This window comes from Temnothorax longispinosus, chromosome 11, assembly GCF_030848805.1.
Source record: "Temnothorax longispinosus isolate EJ_2023e chromosome 11, Tlon_JGU_v1, whole genome shotgun sequence".
Lineage (NCBI taxonomy): Eukaryota > Metazoa > Arthropoda > Insecta > Hymenoptera > Formicidae > Temnothorax > Temnothorax longispinosus.
The window spans coordinates 19427263-19446338 of record NC_092368.1 but is presented as its reverse complement, the minus strand read 5'-3'; the positions used below and the strand labels follow the sequence as shown (position 1 = coordinate 19446338).

Sequence of the window (19076 nt, the reverse complement as noted above, 5' to 3'; positions counted from 1 at the left end):
TTTTTGCAATAAATAAAAAATTGCGATTATACATTCTACTACATTATCTACTATATTAGAAGTTTAAAGATTTTTGTATATAAAATTTACGTAGATAAAAGCACGACGTGTAATATAACCGTCTTGATCAATGAGTCAGTCTAGACGCCGTTATTTCTCGCAAAGATCAAACTAAGCATTTTATTGGTCGAGACGTTTGTATCCTCAACTTCTCACTTATGTAAATTTACATGCAACCGCAGACATATATTATATACAAACGTCATGTGCGACGATTTTTCAGAGGTGTATCCGTCATATCGCATTCCCACATTAATTAAATTCAAAGTACGAAAGTCGTTTTACTTGAATCAATCGCTTCTAAAATTATGGACTTTAATATTATTCAACATTCAGTTTTAATTGCAAGCTGCAAAAAAATTAGATTCCATAAAAACAACCAATATATAGCTCGCTCTGATCGTATCGCCAATAGATTGGATGGACTTCTGCAATCAATTTGCCATCATATTCTGCTAACATTCTATTGACAATATTTGTAACAGATAATATTATTTGCAAGATCTTTTCGACAGATTTTTTTTACTATCTCGATCAATTAATCCATATTTAAAATCCGCGTTATTCCTGCAACATTAAATGACGACTGTCCGAACCCGAGTCTCCCTTGGCGTATAAAAGACATGCATGCAGTGGCATGCACTAATCTCTTATCTCATACGTGCGGAGATCCGGATAACAATCTAAATGCGCAATAAAACGAGCGCCACGTGCGAATGGGAGTCGCGTAACGCCGTTGTGTGCACGAGGCGTCAACGAAAAGTCGATCGAAGACCGCGGAAGGAGTAAATCGAGCTACTTCGCGGGCGCACAGGCCGCTCGGAGAGGAAAGACGACGGGTGTGGTGTCTCGAGTTCCTGACAGAACCAGTCGCGAACGTTCCGCCCATATTTGGGACACATTTTTTTACGCGGTAAGGCTCGGCGCGACCGCGCAACGGTCGCGACGTCCCACACACTCCTGCCTGAAGGATGCAGCCATATGATTCATCCGGAATGACTGTTTTTTTTTTAAGACGGTTCTAACGGTTTCGCGTTCGAAGACAATGCGTCGTTCGCGACCCATCGATACGTACCAAAAAAAAGACAATTCTTCCCGAAAAAGATCATGAAAAAGATTTTAAAAAAGGCAGATTAAAAAGAAAATATAAAACAATTAGAAATATTATATAAAGAATGATAATTACATAAACGATGATCAAGGTGATGTTCTTCGAAAATATTTTCTTTAATTTTGTCAGTATAATATTTGAATATTATTTAATTTTAAACTTAATTACCAATTTAATTTGAATATATATATTTAAATTGGTGACAGTAGAGATTGTCCCAAGAAATTATTTATCGTATGCGAGGCAATTCATTTTTATTCAAATATTTCGGAAGGCATTGAAAGAATTAATAGATTAATGTGTTTGTAAAACACATGCATGAATTTATAAAACTGTAGGCTATAAATAAAAGCAAGCTTTTAGTACTAAAATATTACAAAAAAAATTATTGATTAAAAAAAAATAGTATAAAACATTGAAATTATTATTTAGATTGGCACTTAATTGGCACCCGTTATAACAACAAATTGTTAATCGATATTTAAATTCAGCTAATAAATACGGCGTTTAAAAAATTAACAATAAATCTATCCATTATATTTAAGCAGCGCTTTTCACAGTGAAAAGTAAGTAAAGAGACGTTTTCAAGAATAGATGGAAAGTATAGACAATAAAAAAAAAAAGGAAAAAAAACAGATAAATAGACCAAGCGACGCGTGTGACGCGGGAGCAGCCGTCAAGTTAATCGAGAACGATCTCGCCAAGTGCACACGGCGGCACAGCGTCGACAACGTACAGCGATTCAAACGGACCAATGGGCGCGACGCGGCGCCGGCGGCGAACCAATCGGGCGGTCTCGCCGGCGGCGACTCGTCCAGCCTCGCCGGCGCTCGGCCGCCTTCGGCGACTCGAATGCCGCACAAAGACGTCGCGCGATAAAAGCGGCGTGCGAAGCGACCGGTTTGGTATACACACACGGCGACTCGCTTCGTCCTGCGGTCCTGCGTCGTCGCGTCCCGGCGTTGCATCTGCGTGCGTGCGTACGAGTTTACGTCCGAAATTCGTGAGTGGACAGGGCCCGTCGTCGAACGATCGTCGAGAGCAGCAGTTTCTTCCTCCGCGAGAGAGAAAGAGAGAGAGAGGGATAAGGAGAGCGAGAGAGAAGCACAGGTAAATGTTTCCTGCTCTTCCCTCGGCTCTTTGCCGACGCGAACAAAGGGACGCCGCCGACCTTCGCGCCACGATTTATCAGAACGACGCGACGCGTCGGCTCGTCTTTTCGGAGGTTTGATCGAGGAGCAGGATTTTATCGTCGTTCGTCAATCTCGTGCTGCGTTTTCTCGTGCTGAATTATTGAGACGGGGCAAGGTGCGTTGTTATTGTTTTGCAAGTTACGCGAATAACGCGAAGCGGCGGCTATTATCACTGGCTTTTGAGCGATGAGGACAGGAAAGGAAATCATGGCGGAATGGTTGGATTGGTTGGTAAATAAAGTGTTAGGCCTTGGTTTAATTTTATTAAGGTATTTATCTGATTATATCTAGCCGTCTAATGTAAAATTTGTTAATTTGCTTTATAATTGTACCTTCGATTTGTAAAAATGTAATATAAATTTAAATTATATATTTTACAAGTTGTGGTTATATTTATTCGCTGCTAAATTCGGAATGGAAAAAGGCGTATGTAGGGTGTTTCAAATATCCTGTTTGCACGTTCTTATTTAGGAAGTTTATTAGTTTATTTCTTAGTAATAATCGACACGCTAATTTAATCAAAATATTTAATATTCACGCATTATAACTATTATGATTATGACTAATTAGTTAATTTATGTTTGAAAAAATAATTTTCTTGTTTTAAGGATAAGATTTACTAACGTCTCATTTGATTTTAAAGAGATATTCTTTGACGAAAAAGCAAATTCAAGTAAATAACGTTAGTCACTAGATGTCGCTATATAACTTATCGAATCTGGACCGACCTTACACACTGATAACCATGTATCTTATATACCAAAGCTACTTGGCCGCAGGGGGAAGTGATCCGCGCAGTTCCTTGGGCTTAACGAACCTACGGCAATACCGAGTTCAATACATCGCGGACATAAACACACAGTTACACAGACATTCATACATATACACAGTGTCATATAGCCCAAAGGTGGGGCTGAAGGCACTATAAAATCCCTCATCCGAGGGATATAACCCTAAAAAAAAAAATACCAAAGCTACTTTGTGTTGCTATGGTTTTATAAAAGAAGAATAGGAAAAGAAAGAATCATTTTTTTTCAATCAAATAAAACATATATACTTTTACTATAGTCAAAAGATTAAATGGCATAAGACGATATACTTGTTTAATTATCATTTTACTTCTTACTTATTTATGTTATTTTATTGTCTATCAAAAACTTCGAGCTCTCCGTCGTTTAAAATCGTTTAGAGTTTAGAGCTTCGACTTCAAGTGACTTTCAAACTTTACTTTTATGTAATATACAGTTTCAAGAATTCGTAAGTGTTTTCATCGTCATCGTTGTTTGCTACATAATAATAGTAAATAATAAATTCTTGTTAATTATGAAATAATAAATTATTTCATGAAATACATTTCGAAAATCAATGCTCCAGTCTAGATATATAGTTAACGTTAAGATATATTTGAGCGGAATAAAGAAGAAAACGTGATTGAACTTCTTTTTCACTAGGTACTCCACACGTATAATTACAATTTTAATAACGAGTACGAATAATAAAGATCTTTATATATAATATTTATATAATATCACATTAGGGTTTTATTTTTTACTAAATAAAGGAAAGGCCAAAAAAAAAAAACTTACACATATTATACACATATTACATATCTAGAATGAAACAGAAATTATATCTTGCATTATTAAAAAAATTCTTTTAATTAATACAAACAGGTTTAGCATAAAGCAAATCGATCATACTTATAACGTCGCTGTGAGTCTTCCTTCGAATTCAAGAATTCCTAAAAACATCGGTAATAATAGATCATTCTTTTTAGTTGCACTTTCTGCAGTTCTATTTATAATTCTCCTCCCTCCCTCTCTCTCTCTCTCTCTCTCTCTCTCTCTCTCTCTCTTTTCTTATATCTCTGCCAAATCTGCTGGTGAACGCTACATTTCGCGAGCTGAGAATATAATAAAATTGAAAAAGATCGATGTTACGATGATATTAGGAGTCCTTATTTGTATTTTTCCTCGAACATCCGATATATCCAGTGTTTATTTAAACATATATTTACGAAACGTTTTTGTTGCAGAGATAACGCTATGGCCACCGCAGCGGAATCGCCTGTTCCCAACGAATGTGAGTAACCGTCTTAAAGATACGTAAAACAATGTTGAGCGGTCGATAGATGATGTGCATATTCGTTCTACATGTTCGACAAACACAATTATCAGGAAAGTGATCACAAGCGATACTCAAACTTGGATTATTCGCTCGAATCGATTTACAATTTATTATAATTAAATCAATATTTTATATATATATATCCAAGCACACACACACAAAAAGCACGGAATGCGAATACGCTTTATATGTATTTTTTAGTATTTGTTAGTATTCGTACATGGAACATTATCGGCCCCTAATCTTTCGATGCGTCCCATGTTTTTTGTGGAATGGGTCACGTTTGATACGGGGGTGCAGGTCTTGCGTGTCCCTTGGACGATATTGAGACAATGGTTCAGCAATTAGGGAGTAGGACCGAGGCGACCGGACGGTTCGGCGCCGCGACGGAGAATATACACTCCAAGGCACCGCCGAGACCGGCGAGACCGGGAGGCGGCAAGAGGACAAGAGGTCAGAGCCCCCGGACCCCGGTGGCCGCGTCTTCGTGGCTGGCGAGCAAGAATAAGAATGAGCGCTGCGGAGGAAGAAGTTGCTTGCGAGCCTGCATCGGACGGCTTGCCGGCTGTGCCTTAACGGCTGACAACTGCTGCAGTGGTGCACGCCGGCGACCCGTCGCCTCCGTGGCTCTCAACTTGGAATCGCCAGTCGCGAATCGCGCGACTGCGAACAATAGCGTGACCTGGAGAGGGACTTGAGGGAACTCGATTCTTCGATCCTCGCGTCTGTTTCTCTTCGTGCGAAAAAGCGAGCTAAAAATTGAGTTTAGAGTTGAACATGAGTCGAGCAACATAAAATTAATATAAAAGTATTATTTCTGAAAATGTTTTGATTTTGGAATAATAATAATAATAATAATGATTTTTATTGCTAATGTAGAAAATTAATGAGTTTCATGGTTATAAAAGACGAAAAGAAAAGTGAAGGAAAAAATTTCAAATTTGTAAAAATTTTTATTGCATAATATGCTCTTAAATTGAGCATTTTTTATGGTCAATCCAACAAAGAAAGTCGTGAAGGATGTCATGGAGGGAAGGGATTGTTGAATGAGACCCGTGATGAGAATTTCGTCCTTGGGGCAAACTTTTATTGGGAAGAAGCCAATAGAGGGATAACATGACGATAAACTCGATTTTTTCTCCGATCTTTCCGCTCGCTTTTTCTGGTTATCGCTGTCGTTTAGATACAATTAAAACGATCGAATGCGGCTCATTACACGGAGCTTATTAGATTGACATTTCTCGGGCGTTCAGAGTAAATACATCTTTTTTTGTGTGATTGCACTTAAAACTTCAACGCCAGATTTTTTTTGCTAAACAAAATAAGTCAGGAAAGCTATCTTAACCGCGATACGAGTCTATTTTTTTTTTCGTTTTGGATTATGAAACTGCAAAGATAAAAGAAGATGTTGGAAGAATTCTAAAAAAGAAATAGGGCGAAGTTTTGAGGAAGGGAGAATCTTCTCGAAACTTTGACTCTTACACTCTCTCTCTTTTGAACGTCCAGATGTAAACTATATGTATAATATCAGGACCAAACTAAATTATTTATTAAATTAATATAAACTAATAATTGTAATAACAATTGTATATGTTAATATAATTATTACATGATTAATATAATAATTATTATGTTAATAATCATATTAAACTAATATAATTATTACATGATTAATATAATAATTATTATGTTAATAATCATATTAAACTAATATAAAGTAATTAATGACACGTATAAAAATTTAAATATTAGAATATATTTTTCAATTCTTGTTTCATTAAAAAATTAATTACCTGTTACATAAATAGGTACGAATTCGTTGGTAAATAAGCATATTATGTTTGGGCGGGTATTTCAATTATTTTTTATCGAGTTTTTTAAAATTAGTTAAATTTTTTTCTATAATTAATCTTATCGAAGATAAAACTCGAATCATAATTCTATTACAATTCGGAGTTTACGATGTATCCCTATAGTTATGGATGAATTATCTCGAGAGATAAGTTTTTAATGTGAGATTATTACGAAATTGATAATCGTTAGCTTGACTTCACCTGTCTCGATTTAAACTAACTCGAGCCGTTTGATGATAAGGGATGCTTCAAATCGCTTGGATTAAACCGTCACTTCTTGCACGAGACAATTAATAACATAAGAACCGACTTAAAAAAAAAACATTTTTCTTTGTTTGTCCCTCTAATAAATCCGACCGTGGCTACGGTCATCATGCACCATGAAAATTTTATTTCTCATTTAACAACGAAGGAGCCGTAACTAGGTGTTAATGTTAATGTATTCACATATAATTTAAATAACAGACGTTTCGGTCAACATATTGGACTATCCTCAGTATCGTACAATAAACTCAATTTGTTAAATCGGAGTAACATTAAACAGGAATTACACGTTCAAAAATTAAAAACTATACGCAAACGTTCGTTGTTTTTGGAGTACGTCATGATAAAGGTTCGTTTCGTTCATTGAGCGATCATTTGTCGAGTCAGCATTATCGGAAATGTGTTCTCTTACAATGATATGACAAAAAAAACTTTATTATGACGTACTCCGAAAACAACGAACGTTTGCGCTTAGTTTTTAATTTTTGAACGTGTAATTTCTGTTCAATGTTACTCCGATTTAACAAATTGCGTTTATTGTACGACACTGAAGATGGTCCAATATGTTGACCGAAACGTCTGTTATTTAAATTATATGTGAATAAATTAACATTAACACCTAGTTACGGCTCGATGCTCCTTCGTTGTTAATTGATTTTTAATCCTGTGAGCCTTTACTTTTATATTTTATTTCTCATTGATTTCCACGGGTAATCGATTCGCCATGCAGTATCTGCGTCACAACGCGAGTTCCAACAAAACAGCTTCTTCGATCGTTCGTGTTCAGTGGAAAACTTTACACAAAGCACAATTATTAGGTGCCCCATATTTTCCAGTCCCGTCGCGACGCCTTTGTCGAATCCCATAGGTGTGAATAACGACTCGAATTTAGAGAGATATTAAAGAAAATTAAAGAGAGGAATTAGAGAGAAGAATATATCTTAGGGATCTGGGAGCTTTGAAATTGAATTAAGGACTTCAGAGTTCTAAAACCTTAGAATTTACAGATCTAATACATTCAAAGACTCGAGAATCTGAAAGTGCCGAAATATCGAATTTAGAGAGAGAATTAAAGAGAGGAATTTAGAGAGAAGAATATATCTCTTGGGATTTGGGACCTTTGGAATTGAATTAACGACTTCAGAGTTCTAAAGCCTTAGAATTTACAGATTTAATATATTCAAAGACTCGAGAATCTCAAAGTATTGAAATATCGAATTTAGAGAGAAAATTAAAGAGAATTAAAGAGAAGAATATATTTGGGATCTGGGGGGGGGGGGATCCCAAATCTTTAAAATTGACTTAAGAACTTTAGAGTTGCAAAGCCTTAGAATTTACAGATCTATGCCCGGTATTTATAGTTGGATCTTATATTACCGTCTTAAGTACGATCTTAAGATGTTATGAACTGATAATCACAGGGCCGTATTAGCATCTTAAGATATTACTTAAAACGTTGTTGAAATAAGAACCGACTATAAATACCGGCCTAAGAGATCCAAAGATTCAAGAACTCAAAATAATATTTAGGTAAATATATTTAGTCATTAAATAGAGATTGTGTTAAATCACTAAATTTTAGTGATTTAACATGATCTCACATATTATTGGAAACATACGGGAGGAAAGCCTGAGAGCGCAAAATCAATTCGAATCTGTCGCAGTACTTTGCGAAATTTCGCGCCAATCACGCAGACTTTCCCCAGGCGGATTTTTTCGTCAATCGTTTCGGAAATTGAAGCCGGTCCTTCGTTAGGATGGTGACGGCAGTTCGGAGAATCCTGGAGAGCGGTCCATCTCCGATGGGACGGGAAAAGGACAGGAGAACGGGAGATAGACAGATGGTATTTTACGCCTGCATATATAGGTTTCCGCACACGTGTCTAAAGGCCTGTGTCCACGATGCTAGAACTCCAAGTTCTCGGACCGAGGAAAAGTTATTAAAACTTGGATCGTGCATGGACACACTGAACTTGGATGCAAAACTGATGTGTCCATGATCCAAGCTTCAGTAACTTTCTCTCGGTCCGAGAACTTGGACCAAGTTCTAGCATCGTGGACACAGGCCTTAACAACGGCTTCGAGCTATACCGAGTGTCCGAAAAAAAACGGAAGAATCTTTAAGTAATCAAATCTTTCAAGAACGTAGAATTTCTGAAGAACAAAGAAATCTTAATGGGTTCTGGGATCTTGAGGACCTGAAATTTCATGTATATATAAGCACGTCGGGTTTCGGGGAAATATGAATCACGGAACTTTGAAAGATTTCAGCTCTCAGAAGTATTTCAGAATAAAGTTCCTGAGAAAAATGTAATCCTCTTAAATATTGCATGTATAAAATATCTGCATGACGAAGCAGCCTTTTAACGTCTAAGACTCGCAAAATATCTAACCCCAAACCACCGCCCCAATTAAAGTTTTCCTTTTTAATGTCACGACTTTGACCATCCCTCTGTCTGACGTTCTTACCTTCCTCTTGCGCATCCATTAAGCCCTCTCTTCCATGCCTAACGCGGCCTACTCGCGAGACACCCCGTATAGCCAATAACACCCCTCCGACGGCTACTCTATATAGTAGTAGTGGCGATCGCAAGTTGGAGTTTGCTAGCTGGAAGGGTGGCTTGTCGTCGGGTAGGCTGTTGGTTGCAGGGCGCGGGGGAGAGCGAGGAACAGGAGGAGGAGGAGGAAGAAGAGGAAGAGGTGGAGGTGGAGGAGAGGGTGGTCGAATATTGAGCGACGCCGGGCGTCGCGGCGCAGCGTGCGGGCCAGTCGCCCTCCAGCCACCGCCCCAGTTACGACCTGAGCGACATTGCTTAACTCTTTTCTAATCCGATTTCCTTCTTTTCGTCCTTCCAAGCCCGCGTCTCTCAGTCTCGCGCGCCCGATCCCGTCGCCGAGATCCGCGAGACCTTCCGCGTAACAACATTCCCCTTGTACGAAACGAAACGACAATATGCTGATCGGTCTCGTGCGCGACTCGGTGCTCCAGTGCTTCTGTCACAGCTGCAAGGCCCCGCTGAACGTCGTAGGTGAGTGAGTTCCTGTCGCGCGAGGACCACTACCCCCTGTCCGTCCCCTCGCTGAGGCCTTCCTTCCGGTTTCTCCGTAAATTCGGAAATCCGTAAAGATTGGCTGTCAAAGCGCTCTTGATACTCGATCTAGAACAGTATTTGAAGATCATTTTCCTGTTCAATTTTTCATGATCTTAAATTATCATTTCACAATCATGACTTTAATAGTCGGTCTTGGAAGAATGGAAGAAGTGTAGATTTTATATTTTAAAATTACAAAATTTTTAGGAACTTAAAGGAGCAAAATATTAGAACTTGCGGTAGAGATAGCGGCACTTACAGCACAGTGCTTTATCAGAGTGGAGTTCTACTATAGAGATATAAGACTAGAGTGCGCGAGTCATATGCTAGCACGTAAGAGGCTGCGATATAGGAATAGAAAAAGAACGCTGCAGTATGGGCCCCTTCTGTCAGACAAAGACAGAAGGGGCCCATACTGCAGCTTTTTCTTTCTATTCCTATCGCGAAAAGACAGCTTTCTCTTTCTATTTCTATATCGCTTTTTCAGCTCGCTTGCGTACTCTATTCTTATATCTCTATAAGTTCTACAGAGGCAGTCTCTCACGAGAAATCTTTGCAAAAAATTTTTAAATTGCTTTAAAATTTTGAATATATAATTTCTTATTTCTGTATAATTCTCCGAGAAGCGATTTCGTGACAGTATTCTCGACGGAATCAATCTTTATGCAGCAATTATCGGGTAATCTATTTCAGTTCTTGCTAAATAATTCGTCGATTTTTGAACGGAATTATTCAGTAACAGCTTTTACAGCAATCGTAAAGTAATTTAATATTAATCGAGCCAAACTTGATTAAGTACCTTTTACGTTATTTATAGAATAAGGTGCTGAATTACAATTCGTTGCTTTTTATAGACAGCGCCTTTATTAAAGTTTTTTATACGTAAATCTCGAAGCTAGAGATTATTATAAATTATTTATATTTTTAGAGTGCATTTTTTTTATAGAGGTAAATGACGTTGCTTTCTCGGATTTTTGTAGGAAATACTTCTTTTTACGCGCGGATTGCCTCTTTACATTCTTTAGGATAGAAACTCTGAGATACCGAGTATCTTTTTTCACGACGATCTTGAAATTTTATGATTATGAAGTAAAATTCGAGGTCCTGAAACCGGAAGGAAGTAAAATGTGGTCTGCAAGCGACAATGACTGGACATATTCTCGGGAAAATCTCCTAACAAATCGTTCTATTTTATCTTACCTTATCCTTCGAGGAAGAAACTCACAGAAGGGGGTGCTTGGAAATAAATGCGACCGTCTCCTGTTGACAAGGAATATCCGAAAAAACGTACCCTGATTTCAGATTTATTTAATTGCGAAATGGATACAATTTTGATTATATATATTTTACAAATACTTTGTTTAAATAACGTAATTTAATTGTATGCTGTGTCCGTTTATTTTTCTTATTTTTTTATGTCAGCTTTCTCTTCAATGTTTTATATTCAATGTGTATTATTAATTCAATGTATTATTAATTTTTAATAACTTTATTCACTCGAGATTTCCTCGATTATTCAACATTCTTGCTAATCATTCTGAAATAATTATTCCGCGTAGTTTATTTTATCACTCAGTTGCGCGTGTAAATATTCTCGATCGATACTTAATATCGCATAGAGAAATTGAAGAATTTTGTACAGTAATGCTTTCGGCGGAGAAATTATGCTTTTTCGTGACCTCCGCAGGTCAGAGCACTGTCCTTACCGCAGTGCACGACGGTCGACATCACGGTGGTATCGTGACATTATCCTGGGCCACCTGCAGTTCGATCAATTTCTCAGACCGTCCGCGAATCGATACTCACGGTCCACCATTTTTCTCTCTACGGGGTGTCGCGAAACTTCGCCAATTCGTAAAAATTGTTTTGAATATCTGCGAATAAAGTTCTCTCCAAAAAATCCAATTAATGACCCACAATTATGAAAAAAAATTTGACATAAATACATATATACTTGAAATAAATTATCGAGTAAATTATTTGCAATGACGCAAAGTATTTTGTATAAAAAAAAGTATTATATATACTCTTTATTGAATTTTCCAGTTCGCAATTTTTTCAAACTTAATTACACTCGTTTTATTTGACAAATTAATATAAGCCTCTTTTTATTCTGTATATATAAAAAATTATATAGTGTTTATATTTTATACATAAATTAAATATATTTAAAGCAATACTTATCAATGTATTATAATACATTGAATTGAATTCGGATTACTTTATTAATAATATTTATCATTAACGTTAAAAATTATTTGGTAACAATACATATTTTTTTAACTTTTTTTTTTTTTTAATTTCTAAAGGATAATTATGAGTTGAATTATTTTCAGAGATGCATGCAATACGGCAATTTTTTGTTAACCGCACTAACGATGGTTTATGTTAAAATCAGTTGGAATAACCAGCGTTATTTTGATACATGTAGACATTCTATCATATACAGAATTTCGAAATCAGAGTGATTGATGGAAAATAAATTGGCATATGTAATCATTTTTTATCTTGAGAAAAATCATAACATAAATTTCAATAAAAGCATTCTCAATAATTTTTGTAATTTAAAATAAGAAATTAGAAATCTGCCATTTTGTCACGCCGATACGCACGTGCTCGGCTTGAAATGATCGGGGTGCGGTCCAACATGGCCACGGCGAAACGGTTGCATTGATTTCCCGATAATTAACCCATTGTGACACCAATCGATCCATCGTGCGAGCCGCACGACGGCACGCACGATGCTAATTTTGTTCCCTTTACAGCTTCGCTGTTTTTGAAATACCTGATGCTGCGCGTTGATTTAAACTCAAGCGAAGCTTTTTATACCTCGTGAAATATGATCGTTTCTCTTCCGTCTTTACGATTATCGCGTAACAAGATCTCCATAAATTTTACGAGATCAATATTTACAAAGAAAACGAAATAAAGGAGTAAGTAAAATCGACCTTTGTTTGTGGTATATTTTTGAAGTACCGCAATGACTCAAAAGCCTTTTTACACTGTTAAATGTTAAAAAGGATGACGTTTAAAACAATATCTCGAGTTAAATAACATTTTGTTATTTTTAACTGTTGTTATTTTTAACTTCGATACTATGTGTATCGAAATTTAATATTTTAACACAAAGCAGTATTATTTTTACTCCATTGATAAATTAACGACATATTGAGTAGGAGCAGTGGCGATCTACAGGATTAATTAAAAATTACTCGAATTGAGTACAATTTTTCACTACGAATTTGATAATTACGTTAAACGAATGACGGTGGTGTCTCAGTGGGTCAGAGCGCAATCCCGGCTGTTCCTCCCTTCTCCCTCGTTAATCTCTCTCTGGAAAGCGCTTCGAGTGCTTTGACCGTATCTGAATTTCCGAAGCGGGACAGAGACGGAATAATGCGCCGTTTAAGAAGCCGAGCGGCAAGGGCAAGCCGCGGACCAAGCAGCCGAAAAAGGTGAAGTTCATCAGTGAGTATCCGGATAATTAAGGGGGCTTTAGACGACGTTGAAGAACGTACTTGAGACGCGCTTATACTCATTCAATCGAATCATATCGATTGCCTTAGAATCCTAGGGCTTTCTCGCTAAAGAAACGTTCCAGAGAATCGCAATTCCAAGATTATACCAATAAAAATGTTGTCTTGATTTTTATCACCGACGATATATAAAATAAGAAATTTTATTGGATAAATTTCTACGAAAAATTGGCCTCCAAATTCAATATTGTTTTTTTTTAACCCTTTTCGGTCACACTGGGTAAAATACACCCCAGCGTTTTTTGACTTCGAAAACGACCCTGTAAACCAATGGAAATGGGCCTTGTGCCGCTATCTACAGGTAGTTGGGACCTTCAAGTATCGATCCCCGTACGTCGGTGGTATATTTTTCGGCCCGTTATAGTTCTCTCTCGGGATTTTTTTTTCGCAAAAAATCGCACTTTCATACCTCAAAATCAATATACTTTTTGGAACGGCCGCATAAACTGCAATAATCAGCGAAAAGTGCGTCATCAGACGATGAAAAAACCGTTTAAAAAATTAAAATATCTTAAAAAGTTACATTATTGAAAAAGTTACATTAGTTTTTATCGTTGTGAAAAGTCACTTTTCCGACTTTTTTTTCAACAATTTTTTTACATATTTTAAATTAATTTTTTGCAAATCAAACCTATACAGTCTTTTTAAGGAAGACTTAAACTACAACAGGATATATATATATATATTTTTTTTTTAAGGTCACCTACAATTTTTTTATACACGTGCAAACACGCGGGGGTGTATTTCACCCAGCGTGACCGGTACGGGATTCTCGGGAAGTGTGACCAAAAAAAGTTAAGAAGGTTTCTCTGGAATGTTTTGCAGAAGAATGCATTTTGTTATATTTCCGTTTTTTATCACGCAATTGCGTTAGATTGTGATTTTATTTTATTAATAATTGTGGCGTCAGGAGATGTTTTATCTTCTTTTCTTAGCCGAGTCTGTTTCTTGCACCGGACGATTTTTATCTGTAATTGCCGCGTAGTGCACCTGCGTCGTTTTACTTTTATTCGCGCAACATGAGAATTCCCAGCGTCTCTGAGAGTTAAAAGGGAGCACCTTCGCCGCGTTAAAGATCGGTGCAATGCCCCCGGCATGAGAATGGTCGCGCCAATGTGTCGCCGCTGAATTATAAATCGAAAGCGGGGAGCATTTGTAAACTTGTATTACGTAGAGATGTACAGTGGTATCGACAACTTTTCATAACAATGACACAGCAGTTCTACTATCGTCGTCTCATTCCGCCGAGAAAAAGAGGGAGAGAAACAGATATTGGGAACGCGAAGTTGAGATAACCTCTAGTTATAAAATAATATAAAATATAATAAGATAATCTTTCGATTAAACGTTCGTTTGAACTTCATTAATTTACATAACTCATCCATCGAGACACATGGCGAAAGAATAGGGACGAAGGATGTAATTTGAAAGATCGCGATTCACTTTTGCAATTAAATAATTGCTAGAATTCCCGAAGATCGCTATGGTAGGGAAATTATACACGACACGGTATGATATACGGTAATTACGGCTGGTAGCGGCGGAGTGTACACGGCGCGAGATGAGGAAAGAGGAGGAGGTGGTGGAGGCGGTGGAGGAGGTGGAGGTGCGTGCGACGACGCTAGACGTCGCGGCGCCTACGGCCGATCGTTCCCTCTGATCGATCCCTCCTCGCCGCGCCGCTCTCGTGCTTCTGATTGTGAGTCATATGCTTCCGCAACCAGCCGGCGCCGGAAATCGTGGAATCACGCCCGGGGCTGTTGCGCCGAGACGTCGCGTCGATGCTCGGTAGATTAGGGGTGTCGATACCAAACATTCGAAGATTGAGTACGCATCGATATCCGTGCGGGACAGTCTTGGTCTTGACGGTTAAAACTGGAAAATATTGATTTTTGGGCAAACTGAGCCCCCGGATGCTTCGGTTTCTCAATATTGGTGTCAATTTTTGAAGATATCACATGGCAGAGAAGCTCTATTCTTTTTATGAAATAAAATAAAAATTATTTTTTTCATTGTTTATAATTATGTAATATTAATAATTATTCTATAATTATATTATAATTATTATTATACGTAATTATTTTATTATCAATTATTCTACAAGGACGTTATTATGTAATAGCATTTATTATATGATGGAGGAATAATGGCAATACATTTTCATTATACATCTAACAATAATGGTTATATAATTATTAATGGTGCTTGTGTTATTTATTATTAATAGTAATATCTCTATTATATAATTATTGATCGTTGTGTATGCCGCATTGAAAATGTACCATTATTATTTTTTGATCCACAAAGTTTATTGTGTCGTACCGAACATTCGTTACATCGATGGAAACTTTACAGCGACCGAGATTCGATGCCAGGAGAAGTCCAAGGGCGGACTATGCTACGAGGTGATCCTGGCGGAGCCGACGGTGCCTAAGAGAGCTCCTTCGCCGCCGCAGCAGAGCCCGACGCAGCAGACCGCGATCGAGGACAAGTTGAAGGCCGCCGAGGAGCGAAGACTGTCTATCGAGGCGCACAAGCTCGCTGCTCTCGCCGCTAAGCTCAGCAAGATCGAGGAGGCGTCCCGCAAGAAGGACGAGCTCAGCGCGGCCTTTATCGCCGCCACCCGCGAGTCCTTGGACGCGAAAATGAACAACACGGAAGAGAAGCGAGAGGCCCACATTGCCGAGCTGAAGAACAAACTGAAGGAGCATGTGAGTGGAGATCGGAGACGAGAATTAGTTTCGACCGATATGTTCACTTTTTTAATTGATTAGTTGCCGCTTATTAAACTTTGCTTAGTTTCGGTTGTGCAGATGGTTAAGCGCATTAAGCGGTTATTCAACGAACATTTATCTAGATGACTGTTGTGATATTTAATTTCACTTTTCGTTGCAGTTGGAGAGTGTTGAGAAGACTCGCCTGAGCCTCGAGCAACAAACCGAGGAAGTGCGATGCGCCGTCGAGGAGAAACTGAAGACTGCCGCGGCTCAGCGTGACGAAAATATCAAGAGAATGCTGGATCGTCTCAAGGAGCATGTTAGTACAGTATAAAATCGAAATAAACATTATTATAATTACGAGAATTAGATAAATTGATTATAAGATGTAGATCAGAATTCGTTAAATGAGAAATTTAATGTAATTTTTTCATTTATAATTATATAATACGCAATATCTTTTTATTTACCTAAAATTCATTATGTATGAAGTGATTTGAAAACGCGAAGCAACAATGAAACGCTTCTGAATTTGCATTTGCAACTATATCGTCGCTTTTTTCTTTTCTGCAAGGCTGCTACTTTGTTTTGCATATTTTAACAGGCAAACCATATAGGTAGATAATAGGCCCGGCAAGAATAGACATAAGTTATTGATTCGTGGGCTGTTTGCAGGAAGAGCAGGTAGCTCGCGTACGTCAAGGTATGTCGGAGCGCGTGCAGCAGTTGGAGTCCCAAATCCAGGGCAAGTTGGAGCAGGCACGTGAACGTCGCGAGAGCATCGAGCGCGAGCAGAAGGAGAAGCTACGCAATCATGTAAGTTTTTGGTCGAATGTAACTCTCGGAGTTAATTTAGTAGCTCGTAGTAGCTTTAGTACGTCGGTCTGTATCAGGTTGTTACGAAACATCGCCGGTTTTTGGATAAATAAAAAATAAAGTTTAAATTTTAAATCATCAAAGTTTTAAAAATCTGTTTAAAGAATGAGTAATTGAAGAAATATAAAATCAGTAGAATTAAACGCGAAATAATCTTAATATTAAAATAATTTTAAATATCAATATGTTTAACTCCAATGAAAGTCTTCTAACAAACAGTAGAACGATTGCAAAAAGTGACAAAGGGTTGCGTAACAACCTGAAATCTTTAAGCATTGCATTCGCGTGCTTTTATAAGAAAGAGAGAAAAGTAAGAAAAACAAACCGGGTAGCTAGATATATAGTTATCTTTCTTTTAGTATGTAGCTGTGTTCATTTGGCTCATACGTAATTGTTTATGTACGGGATGTGCCGGAGAAGGCTTATATACCGATACTAAATTTTATCTGTTACGTAATGTGGAAACTCAGCAACAGTTAGACTTTGTTGCCTGCAATAAAGTCGGCGTCAGTCAGTTTAAATCGTAAATTTAAGGATCCTGTAATATGACTGGAAGTTCGAGTAAATCCAAAAACTTCGACGCATCCTGTTTAAGCCACTCGTCAGCTTGTTAGAGAGCATGACGTATTTTTCGACCTTTGTCTTTAACAGAATCGCACTAGAGAACAACATTCTAATTCTGTAAATTTTATTTTTTTCTGTTACTGTAGGAGAGGCGCGCCGAAATCGTAAGACAAAATAAGAAGGAGCGTAAGGATGGTAATCCTACAGAGTTATCGCATCCAATGCCGGTGGAGAACGAGACCGCCAGTTCCGGCTAAGTGTCAGGCGCTCTCTTCAAGGCCGTTCGAACGCCCTGCAAAGCTCTGTTTCGCTTTGTGCCATTATTTTCTGACTCGAAATAAAACGGGAGATCGATCGCCGCGCATCAGACATGTTCGCATTTCGAAAGAAAGAGGTAGAGGGAACCGGATCGTTTCTCCTTGCGGTTCCTGAATGTCGCGTGGACAATACTGCCTTCATCACGTTGCTACCACTTCGTCAACGTTCCGCATTGAAAGAATGTATGGTTTCCTGAAATTTTCGAAGGAAAAAGCGAGGGTAGTCAACTATTTCGAGGAGGTTGTTGCGAAAGTTTGATTCGGCTTTACATATGAGAGAGTTATAGGCGTTAAGATATGGGACCTAGTTCTAGAATCTGAAAAAACGTAAGAATTAAAAGAATTATTACAAGATTGAGCTATTCAAAGATTTAGAAGAGTTCAAGATTGTCAAAATTCAAGAACTTTTTTCTATTTTTTTACTCATTAAAAATATAGAAATTACAAGAGTCTACGATACTGTAATATCGATATATTCCAAGATCAAGATATCGAGAATTTGTAGAAACTAGAAACTTTTTTACAAGATTATTATAAGAGTCTATGAAAAGGCCAAAGAACTCTCGCAGCAATCCGAAGAAAATATGTTCCAGAGAAATACACAATTTTTTTACATAAAATATAATTCAAGATGAAATTAAAAATCAGATTTTAAAGCGCGTTTAAGGGATTCAACCTTGGCCTTTATTAATACTACAAAATACAATAATATGCTAATAATAATAATAGAAATCTTTATTTTTTATTTTGATCGATTGACTACAAATATATCCAAGGAAAAACAAAAAAAAATACAAAGATGCTCTTTTTAATCCGTTATTTATATGGATTTTTGCGCGTTGACTAATTAGATTCGTCTTCTTTTTTAATATTAATCTTGTTAATCTTGTTCTCAATGGGAAAAAAGTATAAAGTATGAGAAAAGACCGCTACGATGGCTAACGATCGATTAACCGTGATTATCGGCTGTTCATTTTGAATCGCAACACAATGCATCGTTTCCCGGAGAAGAAAGGAGAAGATTTAGTTTGAGAGAGATTAATGGATTATTATAAATCTATCACTATCGCTACAACTTAGGTACTAAATGATGCGACTGCAGCTTTGTGTGTGCGTGTACACACACAAGAGGATATATGTGCGCGCGATGTGTTAAGCACACTCATGATTATATATATAATAGACATACAATTATAATGATATATTAATGATAATAATAATACAATAATGATAATAGTGCTTTATACTAGGCTTGAAAAACTTGAGAAAACATTTTGTACTCATTGTAATATTACTGCGCTAACCAAAATGAGATAACACTCACACGAGAAATGTAGTCTAACGAAATATGATAATGTGACGCTTC

The 19076-nt window shown here is 37.4% G+C and overlaps 1 protein-coding gene across 4 annotated transcripts; it reads left to right on the top strand.

Annotated features, from left to right (window-relative positions):
* Positions 1–792: 792 nt before the first annotated feature.
* Stai (stathmin) lies at positions 793–19076 on the top strand. Of its 4 annotated transcripts, none has more exons than XM_071793099.1 (6): positions 793–973; positions 4400–4446; positions 15592–15947; positions 16132–16272; positions 16629–16769; positions 17540–19076. In XM_071793099.1, exons 2-6 carry the CDS (start codon positions 4410–4412, stop codon positions 17648–17650), a joined length of 786 nt encoding a protein of 261 aa, XP_071649200.1. In that variant the 5' UTR covers positions 793–973; positions 4400–4409; the 3' UTR covers positions 17651–19076. The 4 variants fall into 4 exon arrangements, with proteins under 4 accessions (XP_071649200.1, XP_071649198.1, XP_071649197.1 ...); XM_071793097.1 differs by lacking the exon at positions 793–973 and adding an exon at positions 2536–2633; XM_071793096.1 differs by lacking the exons at positions 793–973; positions 4400–4446 and adding exons at positions 9363–9637; positions 13079–13168.